At 38.0% G+C, this 21,180-nt stretch overlaps 1 protein-coding gene across 4 annotated transcripts in view; it reads left to right on the top strand.

Annotated features, from left to right (window-relative positions):
• The window catches only part of pde4ba (phosphodiesterase 4B, cAMP-specific a), a 594,195-nt gene that overhangs the window by 547,416 nt on the left and 25,599 nt on the right, over positions 1 to 21,180 (top strand). For all 4 annotated transcript variants that reach the window (XM_039734542.1, XM_039734543.1, XM_039734545.1 and 1 more), the window contains one exon: positions 8,588 to 8,700. In XM_039734542.1, coding sequence (XP_039590476.1) covers positions 8,588 to 8,700 — 113 coding nt within the window. The remainder of the gene's footprint in view (positions 1 to 8,587; positions 8,701 to 21,180) is intronic.

Here is a 21,180-nt window from a genome sequence, read left to right as displayed (position 1 = left end):
CTCTGCCAATGAATGATGGAGTTTCACCTCTCTCTGACCTTTTTATTATTTCTACTTTATTTTCAATGGTGATAGTTTTTTTCTTCTTTACTGTATCACCGTCACATGCATCAGATTTGTGTTTCAGAGACATTGTTGAAGGGTGAAGACAAAAAGTTAAGATGAGCTCTTCTGCACAGCACTGTCCACACTATCACAGCAGGAAGGTACCCGTCGTCAACACGTCTGATGTACTGACAAGAGACAACTTCCTGCTATGTGTGTAACAGTACAAGCAGGCTTGTTATTGAGAATGAATGGGTCCATCGACGGGCAGTTCATCACCAGCCCACCTCACAGTCACCTCCACTACAGTATGCTGCGTGCAACGCCCACCCGCCGAGAACGAACACGGTGTGACCAAAAGTGTGTAGTGAATTGCCCACCACCGCCCCCATTCAACAGGCAGCCATCCAAGGCACGCTACAATGCTACCCCCCACTGCCCCGTTCACCCTCAATCAGCCACAACCGGGTCACCGCTTGCAGCATCACCAGCCGCCCAGCAAGAATGAACGTGGCAGCCGTGTGTGGTGGGTGGGCAGTGAAACCGCTTGCCACCGGGAGCCGCCTGAGGGACACTACACTGCGCGAGCAGCGAAATCGCCCCTTCCATCCAGCCACCGCTTGCAGCATCCCCAGGCCAAAGATGACGGAGCGGCAGTTACTGAGGCGCATGCTTCTCAGCTGCGGCCCCGTTCGTAAGTCATAGGTTGGATGTCCGTAACCTGGGGACTACCTATATATATATATATATATATATATATATATATATATATATATATATATATATATATATATATATATATTATATAATATGTATATGTATCTAGATATATGTATATATATATATATATATATATATATATGTGTGTGTCTATATTTTTATCAAGCCTATGTGTAAACCCCTTAACAAGTCCTAACAATTTTCCCTAATTTGTCACTATACCTGCCTATCACAAATTAAATTCAGGTTCTGATATTATTTTTTATGATTATAGTCTGTAGCCACTAAAGGGACATGCTGCCTACAGTGACTGATGAGAGCCATTATTTCTGTATTTCAAAAACTGAGCATTGACAGGTTAAGTGACTTACTTAGTGGGAGTCTGATCCTATAAAATTTGGAATTACAGTTTATAGCCATTTGTGATGATATTATTAATCTTGCATTTCAGAAAGGTTTTGATAAGGTACCACATGAAAGGTTAGTGATCAAACTAAAAGATGTGTAAAGGCTGGGCATGGTGTGTAGGTGGGTACACAGTTGGCTCAAACACAGGAAACAAAGGGTTACAGTGAGGGGGACTTTTTTTTTAGAATTAGGTGGTGTCAAAAATAGTGTCCCTCAGGGATCAGTGCTGTGGCAGCTGCTCATTTTAATGTACATAAATGGTCTGAACAAGAATATAATCAATAAACAGGTTAAGTTTGATGATGATGCTTAACCAGGAAGAAGTGAAGGTAAATGGAGAATCAGCTAAACCATCACAGAAGGATTTAGACAGCATACAGGCTTGGGTAGAATTGTGGCAGGTGACATTTAATGTAAGCAAATGTAAAGCATTACAAATAGGAAGTTGAAAATTTGAATACACAGTGGGTGGTCTGAAACTGGAAAGTACGCCTTATGTGAAGGACTTGGAAGTCATAGTGGACTCATTACTTTCTACATCTAGACAGAGCATAGAACTGATTAAGACGGCTAATAGGATGTTAGGCTATACAGCACTCTGATGTACAGAGTACAAGTCAAAGAAGGTAATGCTGAAGCTTTATAATTCACTGGTTAATCCTCACCTGGAGTAGTGTTTGGTTTTGGTCTCCACATCATAAAAAAGACATAGCAACACTTGAGAAAGTCCATAGTACAAAGCCTAGGCTGATTAGGGGACGGAGAAGTATGAGCTATGAGGGGAGATTGAAGGAGTTGAACCTTTTTGGCTGAAGCAAAAGGAGATTAAGAGGGAACTTGACCGAACTGTTTAAAATTATGAAAGGAATTAGTACAATGGATCTCAACTGTTACTATAAAATAAATTCTGCAACAAGAACGGAGGGTCCATATTTCAAAACTTCTTAAGGGCGTGCTTTGCACAAAATGTTATAAAGTTTTTCTTAACGCAAAGAATCATGGACACAAAAAATAAATTATCACATGGTGTGGTGGAGAGTAGGAGTTTCAAATCTCGAATTGATTTTATTTTGGACAATCCAAATGAACCGAATGGACGAGTGTATTGGGCTGAATGGCTTATTCTCGTGACAACTGTTATACTGTTTGAAGAGAACAGTACAGCTTGTCTGCAATTTTCCAGAGGGTGCTCTAGTAGGTGAAATGACCAGGTCAGAGGTGAGGCTTGAACTAAAAGCTTTTGAACTACTGTCTTCACCCACTAGAGGGCCACAGTAATAGAAGTGACTAAAAAGAAAAGTAAATCCATCCAACCATCCATCCATTTTCTAACCCGCTGAATCCGAATCCATTTTCATATTTCTACAAGGTAAGCACCGATTGGTTGAATGATTGGCTGAGTAACCTTATTCCTAATGTGCCTTTTCGAATTACTGTGATTAGCGACTAGAATGCGATCCTGTCTAAAGTGTAGTCATTTTGATATACCGTATCTACTGGTCAGTTAATTGACTTGATTAGAATCACAGAGGAGTCAGTGGTGGTAACTTGAACCAGAGACTTTGTGTCTTACAATCCAAAATCCAAGCCACTAGGGGACCATAATGCTTGAATACCATTGCTTTGTACTTTAATATTATATATACTGCATATATTTAAAAAATATGCTTGGAGTGAGGAGCATAGAAAGCAGTTGTTTGAACCCTAAGAATTATGAGCATAAGTTGGAAATAGAAAACTTTAGAAATGTTTTTAGTATTGGTATGGTACTATGTTTAACTCAATATATTCCAGATTTACAGCATAAGAATACCACACACCATATAATCCTGCTTGGAATACCCAGAGCTCCGATAAATTAATGATTATTATTCATCTGAACAGACACACCTTGATGTAAGCAAAGGAAGACAACAAGTCCTCGAAGAGATAACAGAGTTCAATGACATCTTGCTGCCCCACTGGGTCTGTCTAAACTGTACTAGTTTGTTATGTAGGGTGGGTAGTCCTTCTTCCCAAAAACACTCCAACCCAGGTTCTTCTTATGTGCACTCTCCCTAGTCATTTTCGTTTAGACAGTCCAGAACATTACCAAGTTAACTTTCCCCGGGGATGTAGAGGGTCTCCTTTCTTTGCACAACTTTTTCCAAGTTGCATAAAAAGTAATCCATCACTGGCAGACTTAAGGTTCTCATTCTCCCCTAGGAGTTGAGCCCTTTTGCCCCACTATCCCATACTACTGAAAATCAAATGACAGTCTACTCCTTGGCTGAAATACACAAAGAATGCTGTACTTCACAGTTCATACAATGTTCAGACATTTTTTTCAGTAGCTAAATCTGAAAACAACCAAGTTCTACTCTTCTTAGTTAATAAAACCTCTTCATCTGATCTCCTCCATATTTACATCATTACTTATGATTGTTTCACTTTCATTAATGTCAGTGAGTCTTAAGCAATAGTGGAAACTCCCAGGATATTAATTCCATCTTTTGTTCATGCATGACTTGGTCCTTTATGACTATACCCACAGGAATATCTTACGTCTTGATTGGAGATTCAGATTTACAGTACGGCACACACCCACAGCTGAGCCTTTGCTATAATTTATCTCCTATTTCTAGTTCTATTTTGCCCTGGTAGATGGCCATTTTCATCTCAGAGTCACCCCTAAAATAACTGATAACTCTATAGAGTTTTTGGGAATTAAAGTTATCATATCCTCTGGTGGCCTTGAGTAACTGCCACACGTATGAACAGTGTTTTTTTATTTAAATGGTTCATCACTTATAATTGATCTTGTTTGCCAGTCTACAATATTTAATAGTAACTAGTATTTCCAGCAAACCACAGCTGCTCAATTTTTTGCACCTTGAAGGATCTCCTCCTAGGGTACTGCCAACTCAAGGTTTACCATCTCCAGAAACGACTCTGTATGCTCATACTGTTTCTATGATTTCTTTCTACTCACCTGTGTCTTTCAAGGGCCTTGATAGGCTCTGTGTTCCTTTCTGTGGCCTTAGGAGACCTTTGTCAATTGGATCAACTGGACTGCCAACCTAGTATAATCTATCGATATATTCAACAGATCTGTGTTACTCAATTTTAGGGATCTGAAACCTATCCTGACAACACTGGGCACAAGACAGGAACAAATTCTGGATAGGATGACATTCCATTACAAGCACACCAAGCCACACTCAGTTATTCTGAGTCAATTTAGATTGGCCAGTTAAATGACTTTGGGACATGAAAAGGAAAACCCACCCAGATAAAGGGAGAATGTGCAGACACTCTCAAGTCCATGATGGAGTCAAGTCCATGATTTAAACCCATTCTTCTGGAGATGTTTTGCGACTTGTTATAATATTAAATGTAAAACGTTTTTTTTTTTTTTTCTTCTTCAAACACTGTTATAATATAAGTACAAATAGAGATAAGTGAAAGAGACAAGTTTGGTTTTGCATGCAGATCTGCAATAAAATGATGCCAAAATTTGTTATACATATAATTTTGCAAACATGAAACACAAAATTCACTGAGAAGTTTTTTGGGCTTGTAAAACCAAGATACTACAGATTCTCAATTCTGCATGTTTGTTTGCAACTGCATTTTGAAGGTAATCTGTAGCACATTATTAAAATCAATTATATTTTACAGTATAGCTCTTCTTCACATTACCACAGAAGAACATGGTGCATTTTTAAAAAATCGGGAGTGGTCTCCCCTTGACTTTCTCGTTTATTCAGATATGGGGATGGATATTTGAGGAGTAAACGACAAGGCAATGATTATATTTTTTTATATATGCTAAAGAACCATCAACAACAAATCAAATTAATAATATATTGAACAATTATTATAAAAGTAAAGTTGAATAAATCAGACTCTGCAGTTGCATGAATAAAAGGTGGAGTACCACTTCCAGTTAACGGAAATAGTCCCAAAAAGTTGATAGAAATCTACGTTTTGTACCTAATACTTATATGCAAAGTTAGATTGACCTAAGTGAAAGCGTACTCAAGTTATCATGTTTACATACACACGCTCACACACACACACATAATTCTAAAAATGTTATTTCTGCACTCAGGGGGATCTAAAACGTCGAGATGCATCAAAATCCCGACATTGAATTTTTGAGTGATTGCAATATCTTCGCTATACTTTGTATACAAGAAAATAAAAATGAGATATGCTGCATGAATTCTGCGTGAAGGTGTATCAAAACACACCACTGCACACATTACTACAATTATACATTATGAGTCTACGATCTTATGAAGAAAGCACACTACATGGAAACTCCCTGCTTGTGATCTCCTAGGAACTCCTTCTTCCATTTTCCTTATTCACGCAGATGAAGCTGAGGATATGCATGGTTCAAGTGCCTTAGAGAGACACACTGAGTATAGTGCTTCTGTCTGACATACGTATCTTTAACATTGCGATTGCCAAGTCTGTCGTCATAATTGGCAAAGTAGCCATCGCAATACCAGAACAACCACAACAAACATATACTAAACAAAATGCCTGACAAATTGTTCATGTGACTGGAAAAGAGTGCAGACACATGCAGAATTAACACAAGAAAATGCTTCCAGATAGGGACTAAACACCTTTCTTCCTGTGTCGATAGTTCATATTTCATTGGCCACAAAGCACTATTTGTTTTGTAAATTTTTTTTTTGCCTAGTGAAACACTTAAGTTTTACTGCAGATTCAATTTTGTGAGAATTCTGAATGATCACTAAGTACAAAGTATTACTGGATTAATCTAATCCATTCATGTTAGGGCGATTCTGAAAAACACTTCACATTGAGTGTAATTACATAGAAAGTACTGATGTAGGGCATTATTACCATGTGCAGTACTTAGTGTGTAGCCTCAGCAATGATAATAATGCTTATTTGCATGGTACTAACATAAGTAGTTCCTGAATAAATTACACTGTAGATTATCTGTAGTACTTATCTGTAATAATGTTTAATGCCTACTTGCACTACACTGCACCATTTAGTCATGTTATGAAGTACCGTAGGTTTGAGGTATTAATCCCTAATTGCACTGTACTTACATAAATAATAACTTAGTACCTTCATATAAAGTGTTGCTGGATTTAATGTTTAGAAATGGAAATATTTAGCAATAGATAGTTGGCAAGTGTGCAGTTCATCATTCTTAACTGGTACACATTTATTTTAATATAAGTGTGTAGCTGAAGGTTTATGGGAAAGCCACATTGTCACACTGTACAGACCACATCATTGTAATCGTTAATAAAATTAGGCCATGATGGTGTCATCTGACCAGATTTGTGCTTGACATGCATGTGAATATATGAATGTCTTTCTGTATGCTGTCACTGATATTGAAGCGGCTGACTTCTTTTTAAACACGTGAGACCTCGTTTATATTCATTTTATTAGAACTTAAACAGCACTCGGCACCAATGAGGCCTGTTTATTACATTTTGGGAGGGAGACAGCAGCCTCAAACTGTAATTTAAATAACTGAGTTGCCTGGCCACTTTATAATGTGGCTAATATCCGGAGCATTTCAGCTCTGCGTATATTCGTGGTCTACCAGTTATTAGTATGACGTACTCATTCTTCAAAGGAATCGTTTTGTGTGAAAAAAATTAAATCAAATCTTTCTTCCTTGAATGGCATGTGGGTGAGACAAAAAACAAAAAAGAAAAGTAAGGCATCCCTATCATTAATCATTACTTGTGTGACAAGATGCTTGTTGAAAAAATGAACTATGTGAAATTCAACAGTAACTCATTGTCAAGTGAATTTACAGAGTGTCATGTGCCAAGTGGATTAATTAGTAAGGCACTAGGATGACCTGATGGGGGAGCAGACGGGGGTAAACCGGGTACTTCCAGGGGGCAGTATATCCTGCAGTTGTTAACAACACGGCAAAAAAAGGAATTCATCATGGGTGACATTTAGGGAAGTCATCAAACAGAACCACTATACAGAAATATGGTCTCCCACTTCTTACCACAGACAGTAGTAATATGTTCCAACATCTCTCTCAGTTTTTATGCCACTTTATCCACTTCTGGGTCCTAAAGAGCAGAAACGTATCCATGTCACATCGGGCACAAAGCAAAGGGGAATTCAGGGCTCGCTTACTCATATGGGGGGCTATTTAGAGTCTCTAAATCATATAACACACACACACACATCAAAAACCAACTCACCTGGAGAAAAATGAATTTGGAGCTGGGGAAATTCGTAATACACCCCACTACATATCAATGCAGCCAGGTCTGGCTTATTTGTCTTATTTAATTTGTATTTTTGACTTGCTTTTCACCTCTTTTTATTTAAGTTATTTCTTTATTTTTTTAGGCTCTGCTTAGCTCTTTTTCAGAGAATTTTAAAGCCTATAAGAGGTGTTAAATTATGGTCTGATAGATTTATTCTTTGAAGTGAATTTTCCATCCTGAATTTATTACAAAAAAAAAGTTTAATTTGTCTTCCATATAAATATCAGAAATATCCTTCTAAAAATCCGAATAGTCAGTAGCTTTTGCAGGCATAAGGAAGAGCTATCTGTATAAAAGGCTGCGCCTAAATCAGTACCCCATTATGTGGATCTCCTCTGAAGTATTCCCTTCCCTGATTTGCTTAAGATTCCATTCCGGGATTTTATCCTGCTTTGGCTGGGAATGAAGGGGAGTTTTAGATATACTTGGCGAAGGAGCCAGAGCATGACTCTCCTCTTCCAGGGAATAAAGTTATACACTCATGTCAGACAGCAAACACGGCCGTTCTTTGATTGTTGCCAGATCAGAGGGGAATCATTTATAACACACAAGTGAAAACCATTGCCCCTAAAGTGAACTTGTCAGGGGCTGCAATTTCAGACACTGGTGTCAGAAAAAGTTTGGCACATACCTGTTGAACAGAGGTTCAACTGTCTAAAAGAGAAATAAAGAGAATAAAACGTTGGGATATCTGAGGACAGATGGCCCTTGTGGTTTTTTCTTTTTTTTAAGTTTTACAGTACTTTTTTTTTTTTTTTGCAATCTTCAGATATTTCAACACAACAGGTCAAGTATTATTCTTCTCAAGAATCTCTTCACCTCACAACTGTTTATCTAAATGACGCTGGCACAGACAGACGTCCTCCTACTAGTTTCCTCTGAAAGGAAGATCTGCTGAGCTGTTATTGACATCAAAGCTGACTGCATCCAGGGGGCAGGATTACCAACTCTGGGGAGGAGGGAATCTTTACATTTATTTTCTGCCAGAGTGAGACGAAGGGGATACGCTAAACTCATGATGAAGGAACACTGTGTGAACTTTAACAGTGTGGGTCATGGCTGCATTACTGATACTCCCATGGACACCATGGAGCAGCTTGAGCCTAAATACATGTCCATGTGCTTGTTTGCAGAGGAATCATATCAAAAGCTAGCAATGGAAACAATGGAAGAATTGGACTGGTGTTTGGACCAGCTTGAAACGATACAGACTTATCGTTCTGTCAGTGAGATGGCATCCAATAAGGTAAGGGCATTGACATGTCACTGTAAAGTACAATCTTGTTTGCATTATGAATGGGTGAGTTTGTCATTTATTATACCAAAACCTAAATATATAGAGCTCATCTTTAAGTGCTAATGTATTATTTTGTATTGAATTGTTCACCTCAATAGACTGTTGACCTGTCCAGGATTGCTTTAAGCTTTGTGCCCAGCGCTGCCACTATAGGTTCTTCCACAATCCTCAATTAGATTAAGCATATTTGAGAATGTTTTTATGTATATAACTTTACTTTGAAAAAAAACTGTAATGTGAGTTTTGTGAAATGTATCTAATATTATGGAGTGACTGGTATGATACACTATCTAAAAGAAATCCGTGTACAAAGAGTTAATATAATGTGATGGACTGGCGTCCCCGTCCATGGTTTATTCTATCATTGAACCTAATGTGTTTAGAATAGGCTTAGTCTCCCTGCACATTTTTAAAGGATAAGCTATGGATGAACAGAATACCTGTGCTTAAACGGGAAGGAGTGTGAGGCATATAGTTTGGTCAGAGTGCGCCGGTCCCATGTGAGGAAAATGGGAGCGCCAATAGAAACACCTAATAATTAGTCTTTATTTTATTTAACTCCATGACCAGGCAATTTACAAAGCAAACAAGGATACATTTCAAACTAAACAGTAAAAAAAGAGCTTTTAAATGCCTGGTGCTTATAAAGGATACAGTATACATAAGTAAAGAACAACAGAACACTACAGTGAATTGGATGAACAAGCTGAGATGACAGTATTAGAATTAGCACTTTTGTCATAGAAGAATAAAAAAACATTTAGTTCAGTTTAAGAGGATTTTTAAGTAAAACTTGAGTGAGTATGTCTAGCAGAAAGCACTGGAGAAAAGTACAAACTACACACAGAAAAGAACTGAGCCCGACATTGAATTCAGGTCTTTGGAGCTGGGTGGCAGCAGCCCTATCCTCTTTGCCACCATTACCACCACTCAAATCATCATTAAAACAGAATTAATTAATCAAAGAGTTGAACACTTTGTTGAAATGAGGATCTCTTATTATAAAAAAATGAAATACACCACCCGTGACAGAGCCAGTGTACAGTGACAGAACTATGAAACTGGAGAACAACTTGGTGCACTTCACTTAGAGCTGGAGCAGCGTGAACAGCTTCTAATGCTTAAAATACAGTAATGACTACATTTTATGTTAGTTTATTTTGATCCTGAATAGTTTTTCTCTCAGCACAACAGCTGAGAGTGCTGCTCAGATTCTCCAGTTCAGTATAGCGCACTACTCGCTACCCTGGCATACAACACTGCCCTCACTGTCAGTGTTCTACACTTGTGAACAGTCCGGGCATAGCTCACATTGTCAAGTTCAACGCTGCACATGTCTCTGCTGACCTCTTCACAGCTTTGTCAAATTCAACTGAAAGGGCTAAGACCAAATGTCTTATTGACAAGTTCAATAGACTGCACTGCTCATACTGACAAATTCAACATACTGCACTATGTAAACCTGCTGAGAGCATTTGCCTTAAAGCTAAATTCAATGTTGTACACTTCTCAGCAGACCTGCACACATTTTTAAACTCAATATAGTGCGCTTCTTAGGATGCCTACTTGTAACACTGGCCTCTTTCTTAAATTTAACATGGAACATTGCTCATATTGTTAAATATATTATACAGGTATCACAGCTTATATTGGACAGATTGAGTTATGTGCCCAGTCTGTCAAGTGTTCAACACAGTGCATTTCTCTTTAAGATGATCATAGGGCACAGCGCATTTTGTAGATTCAAAATAATGTGCTGTGGTATTCACCATAGCATATTTCTTTATAACTAACTAAAAGCACTGGTCTCACCATTACATTCAATGTTGTGCACTTCACAGTTGGCGTATTTAGAGGGATGCTTACATCTTCAAAATCTGTATAGTGCTCTGCTCACCTGATGGACTGTGAGCGCAGCTCAAATTGTCATGTTCAATATACAGTGCATACCTCTATAGACCCACTTATAGCACCGTTTCATTGTGAAGGTGAATATAGTGCACTGCGAACGTTTCTGTATTCAATATAGTGCATTCTTAGGTAGACAGACTGATAGCAGACTGTCATATTCAATATAGCATACTTCTCATTAAATCAATTGATATCACTGGACTCATTGTCAAGTTCTGTAAAGTACACTTTTCATGTGACTGACTGAAAGCAGAGCTCAAATTGTCATATTCAGCATAGCACACTTCCTAATAGAGTGGCTTATGGCATTACTCAGATTTTTTCATTTCTTAGTGGGCCTCTGAGAGTGTAACACAGGTGGCACTGCTTAGATTTTTATATTCAGTTTGGTGTGATTTTCTCTCAATGTCTAATTCCAAGTCACTCATACTAATCACGTGACGCACTAATGGGTCTACTTAAATTTTCAAATTCAGTACAGTGCAATTCTTTGGTGATCAGCTGAGAGCAGTGCTCAAACTATCAAATTCAATATACAGCCTACCTCAGCAAACATGCATAAAGCACTAGTCTTGTTGTCAAGTTCACAATAGTGCACTGCTCACATTCTCACTCAATAGCATTCACTTCTCAGTATATGTACAGGCTGACATAAAGCTCTTTATGCCACTGATCTCACTGTTAATTTCTATAGATTATACTTTTTGTGTGACCAGTAGAGTAGAGTGGCCAATAGCATTATTCTCATTTTCCAGTTCAGTATAGCACAGTTCTCAGTAAGCCACAATACAGAGCAGTGTGGGAGCATGAGACGTTTTGTCAAATTCAATACAGTGTATTTCTTGGAGATACTGGCTGAGTATTGCTCACACTGTTAAAGTCAGACGGATTTTTCACGTCACAAAATGATTTTGTTAGTAAAAGAAAACACATGTTGAAAAATGGGCTAATAAAAGGATTATAATAATCAAAAATAAAATGTATTAGGTCAATAGTTCCAAAACTGATGCCCAATTATGTGACAGCTTCTTGTGTGGATTGTTTGTGTTATCCAATCACAGTATTATACTTGTGGAGGGGGGCAGTTTCATAATGCATGCTGGTGTTCAGGATACCAGTATGCTCATATTAAGCATATAAAACAAGGGAAGTGGTTCAAATGGCCCCCTCGTGTTTTACAGTTAGACAGCTGTAGCCACAGGTACCTGATGTTTCTGTTTTGTACTGTAGCCAGCTTCCTGACATGGCTAAATGTCTCCAACAATCAAACCAGCTAACGGCTGACGAGAGTGATTCAGACTTCCTTGCTCTTTTCCTGATGCTGTCTCAGAAAACACTACAATGGCACCAAAGAGGAGAAAGACTGGAAATGTTTTTTTGTTTTTTTTGTGTGTGTGTTTGCATGGGCTTAATAAGGTGCTACGGTTTTGTTCTTTTGTCTTCATAATTTGCTTTACCATTAATAACAGGTTAGCTCCAGCAGACCCCGTAACCCTGTGTTAGGATTTAGCGGGTTGGATGATGGATGGATGGATTAATAACAGGAGTGATTTTAGCGGAGTAAATGTGAATCTACATTTACAATATTTACATAAACATTTACATTTTTAACTAAGAATTTTTATTTTAAAAATCACACATGTAAAATATCACTGGCTCAAATGTTTGTATACTGTGAGTGGCAGCAGGTTAAGGTTAAGCACCACAATATGTCACCTGAACTTCAAACTTAAAGGATTATTGTCCAGTACTTTGCTTTGTAAGACACTTCTCAAGTACTGTATGTCTGTTGTTTCCTCAAACTTTTAGAAACTGAGTATCGGCAGGTTAAGTGATTTTCATGGTTTTTGTGGTGTCATATCGTACATTGGGGTCAGATAGGGCTGAAATATAATCCAATTGCTTTATTCACAAGACCATGCTCCATGCTAAGATACCACCTCCATCACAAGATGCAGTACTTTGTAGGTACAGTCCAATTGTTTGCATTTTATTACAATTGCAGATTTAGTGCAGTATAGTTAGAACTGAACTGGAAACCCTAGAAGATTACAGACAAGTGAATGCTATCTTTTTTTTTTTTGTTTGTTCTTTATTTTGCCTTATACGATTTCTCGTATTCGGAATTGGTTAATTTTCGCATACCCCTTGGGGTCAGAGCGCAGGGTCAGCCATTGTACAGCACCCCAGGAGCAATTGAAGATTAAGGGCCTTACTCAAGGGCCCAGCAGAGTAGGATCTCTTTTGGCAGTAACGTGGATTCGAATCAGCAACCTTCGGGATACCAGCGCAGATCCTTAGCCTTAGAGCCACCACTCCGCCCTGCACTCTGCACCGTCAAAAACTGATTTACAGGGACAGTAGTTTGTTTCATGTTTCTAGAGATTGAACATTCGCAGATTTGGTTTGAGTCACATAATGAGTAAGTAATTGAGATCAAACTGACCACATAAAGATTTGCAGTGCAGTAGAATGTTCACTTCATCACAAGATGTGCACTCTCCAAGTCTAATACATTTACTTCACCAGTTTTACAACCATGATGTGTAAAGGGACTTCCTTAGTGTCAGTAGGGAGTTTAAACTGGTAATCTTGTGCTTAGTTGATCAGCACTTTTATGTGTTAATCACCATCCCAAGGTGTTTGCAGTTTGGAGCTTTAACCTCTAGAGGGAACACTGCAGTTATTTCCATATTTTTTACATTGTAGGTGCTTACAGATGAAGTGAGTCTTCAGGGTCATTAAGTATGTTACTTTTGAGATTTGAGATGGCAACCTTGTGGGTTGCATTTCAATGCATTACGAACTAAAATGCTTTATAGGTATGCTATAATCATTTCCACATTTTCCATTGTAAGCAAGAGTCATTCAGTGTGCTAGTGGTAAAGACTGAGCTGGAATGCTTTAACCACTAGCTGCTGCGCTGCCTATAGGATATTTGCACTCATTAAATGCTTTACACATCCAGTGTAATCATTTATATATATTAAATATTGAGAACTTATTTATGATGTGACTCCGCAGTGCCACTTTAAACAGTACTTTTGGATCAACTGCTTTTTCAAATATTCTTAAGTGCAGAAAACCATTTCTCTCCTAGATATGATAAAAATAAAAGAATGAGTGTCCTTTCATTCAAGTTTAGCATTATTGCCATATAGCTAAAGTGCAATGGCTTTGCTCCTCACAAATAAAGCTGTGATAACAACAATTCATCAACAGACAAGACACGCAGGACTAAAATGCATAGGATATGAGAACAGTACATGCTGCATTTAAAAGTACACCCTATATGGGGGCACAAAATGTGCCCAGGTTATTGCGCTTTCACCCTCTTTGGACAATGTACTTCACTTTAATATGCTGGACACTCCGCAAAAGAGCATGCTGAGGTCTTTGAGACTCGTGCTTTTTCTTTTTGTATATAGATCAAATGTTGAGAGCTAAGTATACTGTAGAAAATTAAGGATAAAGCTATAAAACTTTGCAAATTGTGACACTGAAAGAGACCAACATTGCCTCTGAGCTCTTTATCCTGGAGTTTTTTAAAAAGAACAAACACTTTTGAATCATTATCTAACACATGTACTATTAATTTCGTAAAGTGCAGAAACTAATGTTAGTGAGACCAGAATAGCATTTGTATGAAACACTCAAGAAGTCGAGAGTGAAACATCGTTAATGCATGGGAAATGACTCCCCTCAGATTGTTTTATAATTCATTTTTACAAACAACACTTTCTGTTCCTCTGCTTATTGCTTTCACTAGTAACTGTATGGAGTTGGGCGGGGGGCGGGGGAGTCATAAAATGCCTACTGATAAACAGTAAGAGATTCTGAAATGAAGAGACAGATAAACATGAAAACTGACAGAAAAAGGAGAGACTGTAGCAATATTTCCAGGTGCAGAAAATGTATGGAAAGAGACAGTCAGAGCCAGAGTGCTAAAGAGAGAAAACTGATTATGCAAGAGTAGTTTGGGAGACTTGTGTTTGAGACTCATAAAATACAATTTTAACACTGAATTAGCTCAACTTGAATCACTTACTTGTGGTCATATTCCAAAGGATTGTGCACAAGGCAGAAATCACCCGATCCCAGTGCATCACAGTACATGCTCAGTCACACCAATCATTTTAAACTTGGCAGTTAACGTAACTACCACCTTGATGGCCACTCATCCATTTACTGGATACACTTAATCCAATCTTAAAAAGCAGTATTGTACTTAAAATGGGAACCGTGCCCGCATGGGAAGCCACTGTATCACAGGGCACACTCATGTACAATACACCAGGAAAAAGTAAAATGCCCAATGAACTTTTCCTTACACATCTCATGAATGTTGGAGAAAAGATACAGTACTCAGAAAAAAATATATGGACACAGGGAGAACATGCAAGTGCCACACGAGTACTAAACAGGTCAGGATTCCAATCCAATCTCATCGAACCTTACGGTAAGAGCACCGACCACTTTTCCACCATGTCGCCTGTTACCTGGGATCCTCTCTGCCTACTGCCATTACACACTCCAATTTTTCCTTCCAATGTCCCTTCCTTCAATCCAGCCAGAAGGCATAAGAAAATTGTACAGACTTCAATTTACTACAGTAATTTTTGGCACAATATTTGTTGCATTATGTTCTTATTCTATTGTTTTATTTTGTTCTTTGAGTTGATATCTGTGTATTTTTATATATATATATAAATATATATATTTTTTTTACTGCAGTATGCATTTGAATTTTCCTTGGGCTTTAATAAAGCAAATCTAATCTAATTTATAAGTACATACACTTGGTGAACAATTTATTAGGTACGTCTGCTTGTTAATGCAAATGTATGTATATATATTTATATTTATTTATACACAGGGGAGGGCAAAAGTAGGTTTACAGTTGTGTGTATGTAAGGCTGGCAGTTTGAGCACTAATAAGTTCGTACCTAAGTGCATTGTGCCATTGTGACATTCTTTTGATTTAATAAAGTTAATAAAGCTATTGTAATAATCATATCCTGCATATCTTTTTCAATACAAACAACAGTAAACCTAGTTTTGCACACCCATATGCATATATATATATATATATATATATATATATATATATATATATATATATATATATATCCCTAATTTCTTTTATATAATATAACCTGTATTTGATTAGGTGGCCGTGGCACTGTATATGTAAGCCAATATGCACAGTACTATACATACAATAACAAAAATAACATTTTTTACCACAAAAGTCACTGGACTAACTTGATTTTAAGAATTCTTGGACACTCTTGTTTCTGGCAGGCTATCAACAGACTCTCAGATTGTTAAAATGTCCCTATCTGTTTACTGTACTCAAACTCAAACTACCAAACTGTTATGCAGCAGAACCTGCTAAACTTTATCATTCACAACTACCAAAATTCATTATCTTCATGCTACAGTTATTTAATCTAACCATAGTAAATGTTTAGAATACTTCACATTTAAACCTCCAACCTGCAATAATGTGATTTTTGGCAGACAATAATCAACTTCCACTGGATTAAAGAGGACCTTCATAAAGTCTTTAGTGTACATTAATGAAGTTAATCTTTTGAAGTTGTTGTCTTCTTTTCAAGTATTATATTTAAATTTCATTTAAAACTCTTTCTGGAGATGACTCTCTAAAAGTAGCAGATAGGTACTAAACTGTGTTTGCCATTTTCTGTGTATTTTCTGTGGATACAGTGTTTTGTTTGCTGTCGTGAAGCTATTTTTTTTAGGAGATACGATTGGGCATGTTTCTTTGATTTAACTTCCCTGATAATTGACTTTAGAAACGAAATGCCTTTTTGACTTCTGATCTCGTTGTGACATGTTAGAAGGTAAATTAAAATGAAAGCCCTTTAGGCACAGCTACACAGCTCACGATTGATTCCTTAGCTGCCTGTTACTTTCCAGTAGTAGCACATTTCAATGCTGCTTGCTCCTAATTTGGATATTTTAAGTGTGGTGCCATTTTGACCCAAGCCCCTGAGTCTTTGATACAATGCCTGAAAGCTGAATATCTTGCTCCCTAGGCCTCTCAATAATGTCCAGTTATTAGGGAGTCAAGTATTATTAGACTGCAGCACACAGGGCATTTTTAGTAGAGGTAAAGTTGTAAAAAATTGTAAAATACTAACACAGTGTAAGCTTACTATACAAGAAGAGGGAATTTTAGAACATTAAACCAACATTTACCAAACCGATTTCAGAGATAACACTGATAGAAGGTGCCAAACATTGGATCAGAGTTATAAAATTTGCACACACACACAAAAAAAGTCTGAAATGTGCACAAACTGCTTTCCACACAAAAGTCCGGATTTATAAAAAAAAACGTGACGGGAGAATTCAGGTGTATTTGCGGCAACTCTGACCAATCTGTATGCAACAATTTGGAGAAGCTGGAAAATGACGACGGCCTCGATCAAAGTACGGAAATTAAGCCAAACCAGCTAAATAACAACTCACGTCCACAAAACTTCATGTCACTGAGCTGTTATTTTAATGTGCATTGACATGATAAACATTAAACCTCAAAAGTGATGAATATGATGTATCGACTCTAATTTAAGAGGACCAATGCTGCGTATTTGCACAGAAGATTTTTTTGTTGTTTTTGTTTTTTTGCCAGTTTATATCGGCTACCAGCTGTCACCTCTAAGGATAAGACACCAAGGTGGAGTAAAAACCCAGGTGTGACTCACTCCCTGCATACAGAAAGTTATAAATATCATGCCCTACAGCTTATTCATAGCCTAGCGGTTTGACACAACATGGCTTTTTTGGTTCTGCTTGAAGACTATGTAAATATTCATACACAAAGGCAATGGGCTTTTTAGAGACTTCTTTAACCATAAGTAGTGACTTTCCATTAATACAGTGGTTCTCAGTTTTCTTAGCCGTGGACCCAGTTTTACACAAACGTTTGAGTGGTGGTGGGTCTATTGTGAGCACTTTATTATATCTAGATAACATCAAAAAGCTGGAGGAGAAGGAGCGTTTTGTGTGCACCGCGAGTTTTATGTAACACTGGGGGCATCCCCTTTGTTGTACCAAGTCTGCCTCTCGCTGTATATTAATCTGGGATATTTTTTAATTAGTAACATTTTAATATTGTGCACGTAAAGGGAAGTGATAAGGTTTCCTGGGGGTTCTTCTTTGAGCATGCAGGCTTGGGTTGTGCACAACCATTTACTTCCGGTACTCTGCCAGTAAAACAGAATCCTACTCACACACAAGTCATCTGTATTCCCAAAATGTGAGTGACAAATGCCGTGACCCATGGCCTGGGTCAACCCAATATTATTTTGGGTCAAAGCAACATTGGAAGATTACATTGCTGATGGTGCTGTACGTGTGTGGGCAGGCTGCTATACCAGCCAATGAAGGTCTGCGATTGCTCATGTACGAGGTTGATGGGCACAGTTGTCGGTTGTTTCAGGGTGGCAGCCAGGCGGGGGTTTGAGGCGCATTCACGTAGGCACATTTACAAGATGATTGTGAGTTAAACAAGGTAAATTGTGTTCAAAAGTGTGTATGCCATATTTTATAAATACGATTTTAGTTTTAGTGACATATTTTCCAGTTTTTTGGACATATGCATATTAACACTCAATTCCAAATCCATTTTATAAATGATATTCCTGCACAGATGTGGCTATGAACCCACATTCTCTCAGTCTGACAACATGTTGTGGAGACAAACTGGTGCACCTGGAGAAAATCTAGACAGACGTGAATAGAAGGTGAAAACTCCATGCTTACAAATGAACTCGAGTCTTAATAACATTAAATTCTCAAACTTGCTTTATATTTAGGTCAGAGGTGCATGAAGCATATCCCACTTAACATTAAATCACTAAAACAAGCTATTAAAATGTATGGCTATACAGTGAGTTCTTCAGTGGGTTGAGGAGCTCTAGATTCAAATCCCAGGCAAGTAATATTTATGAAGGTTACACCCAACCAACTCCACACAAACAATAACTTTTTACATTGTAGATACTGTAGCTCCTTTCACAAAACACACCGTCACAAGTTCACAGTTCATTTATTCAAAGCAATCAATTGATACCCTTAAAATACTTAATAAAGACCAAAGGGAATGGATTGTGGTAGAAGACTATGAGGTTGTTGTACCAGTCTCCTAGCTCCATAAACACAAAAACTGAACACTAGGAACTGATGGGTATAAAGAGAGTAGAAATGCATACAGTAAATCTTCTTTGAGCAGATCTAGATTCCTCTTTACCCTCTTGTCTACCTCACAGTAGCTCAAAAATGAATTCCTTAACCACCACCCCCTCCATACACTCTAAGCCTGTTCACCTCCTGCTGTAAATCCTTGCCCCAGCTCACCCTCCCAACTCAAGACTCAGATGGTCTTTGACGGGGGAGCAGTCTTTAAACCTCACCTCATAAATGGCTAGGGCACTCTGACTGCTGTCCATTAAAGCTGGGTGAACCAAATGTTGCACAATGGTATAATGCCTTGTAATAATAACAATAATAATTATTCTTTGCATTTATATAGCGCTTTTCTCACTACTCGAAGCGCTCAGCAATTGCAGGTTAAGGGCCTTTCTCAAGGGCCCAACAGAGCAGAGTCCCTATTGGCATTTACGGGATTTGAACCGGCAACCTTCCGATTGCCAGTGCAGATCCCTAGCCTCAGAGCCACCACTTGTACTGGTTTGCATTTTTTGTTCTCTGGAGGTGACTTCACAATTGCAGAATCTCATTAGAAATTATTAACTTTCAGTTATTTATTTCGATAGATATGGGCTAGCATAGGGGTGGGCAATGTTGGTCCTGGAGAGCCATGGTGGCTACAGGTTTTCATTCCAACCCAACTGCTTAATTAGAAACCAGTCCTTGCCAATCTCAGACCTTATTTTCATCCCATGGCTTGCTAGTCTGCAATGTAAGGTTCTTATATTGTAGATTTTTTTCCTTTCTACGGATGTTATCCAAATGAGTTGAAGCCTAAAATGTATCATTTTCAGTCTGTCACATTTTTCTGTGAAGTTTTTTTTATTAAATCACAGTGTATGATGAACACACACAGATGTAAATGGAAACAAGCTAGATGGAGAACTACTGGCTGCTTTGTCATTTATATCTTATGGTTAATAAGGAGCCATTAAAACAGAGAATGCAGCTGTTTAAGACTGAAATAAGCAATTAAGGGTGGGGAATCTTAACAAGCAAATGAAGCATCAAAAAATAAAACTAAAATGAAGCATCAAAACGTTACTTAAGTAATAACAGCGCCATCAGCAATAATTGACTTCTCATTAAGAAACTGGGTTGGAACAAAAACCTGCAGCCACTACGGCTCTCCAGGACCGACATTGCCCACCCCTGGGCTAGCACTTTTTCCAGTAGTGGTTATGTGGTGCACCTGATTCTTCTAGGACAGGCTCAAACCCTCTTTGACCCTGACTTGGATTAAGCGTGTTTGTGAATGCTGTTACTTTTATATTTTCAGTGCAGATGGTCTGGTGGCAGAGTGGTTATTGCTGTTGCTTCCCACCTCCATTGATTGGGTCTGACTCCCTGCTGGCCCACTGTCCAAGTGCGATTTGCACATTCTTATAGTATTCTTTCAGGTTTGTGCCTTCCTCACACATAAAAAATTAAGTTCATTCTTATCTCTAAATGATCAGCAAGTTTGTACGAGTGAATCAAAAATATAGATTTACATATTTTACAGATTTAAATATAGATTTTGTTTTTTATGAATGCGCATACCTTTTAATTTACTACCTATTTTTCTTTCAATCCATGAAGTGATCATTATTACTTTCACATTGTATATGAAAGGTATATTTGCGGGAAAGTCTTGTGACAAGGTCAATATTTTGACTTCAGCTTTTTAACAGATTTATATGTTTTTAGGAATCCCTGAAAACAATTTTACCACTTTCGGAGTATTACTTGTGTGTGGTACAATAACTCGAAAATGAATCAATCAGTCACAATGAAAAGTGGCACAGTTATTAGCACTGTAAAGCACCAGAAGCCTATTGCATCTGAGCAAAGTCAGTCCAGGTGACTTTAGCCTACAGTACTAACTACAGTGCATCTCCCATAGGCATATAAATTAATAAAATGTGTTTTAATGGAGCCATAATTTTAACTCAACAGGTTTACACATCTTAGGCTTCTCTGAACATTACCCGACAATATTAAGAGTAATGTCTATCTGCAGTTATAACACACTGGTGAGGCCTCATCTGCGTGCAGTTTTGGTCTCCAGGCTACAAAAACGACATAGCAGCGCTAGAAAAAGGTCCAGAGAAGAGCAACTAGGCTGATTCAGGGGATGAATTATGAGGAAAGATTAAAAGAGCTGAGCCTTTACAGTTTAAGGAAAAGAAGATTAAGAGATGACCTGAGTGAAGTGAATCAGTACAGTAGATCGAGACTTGTATTTTAAAATGAGTTCATCAAGAACACGGGGACACAGTTGGAAACTTGTTAAGG

The sequence above is a fragment of the Polypterus senegalus genome, chromosome 14 (assembly GCF_016835505.1).
Source record: "Polypterus senegalus isolate Bchr_013 chromosome 14, ASM1683550v1, whole genome shotgun sequence".
Classification (NCBI taxonomy): domain Eukaryota; kingdom Metazoa; phylum Chordata; class Cladistia; order Polypteriformes; family Polypteridae; genus Polypterus; species Polypterus senegalus.
The sequence above is the reverse complement of the archived record's forward strand: the minus strand, read 5'-3'. Positions and strand labels throughout refer to the sequence as shown.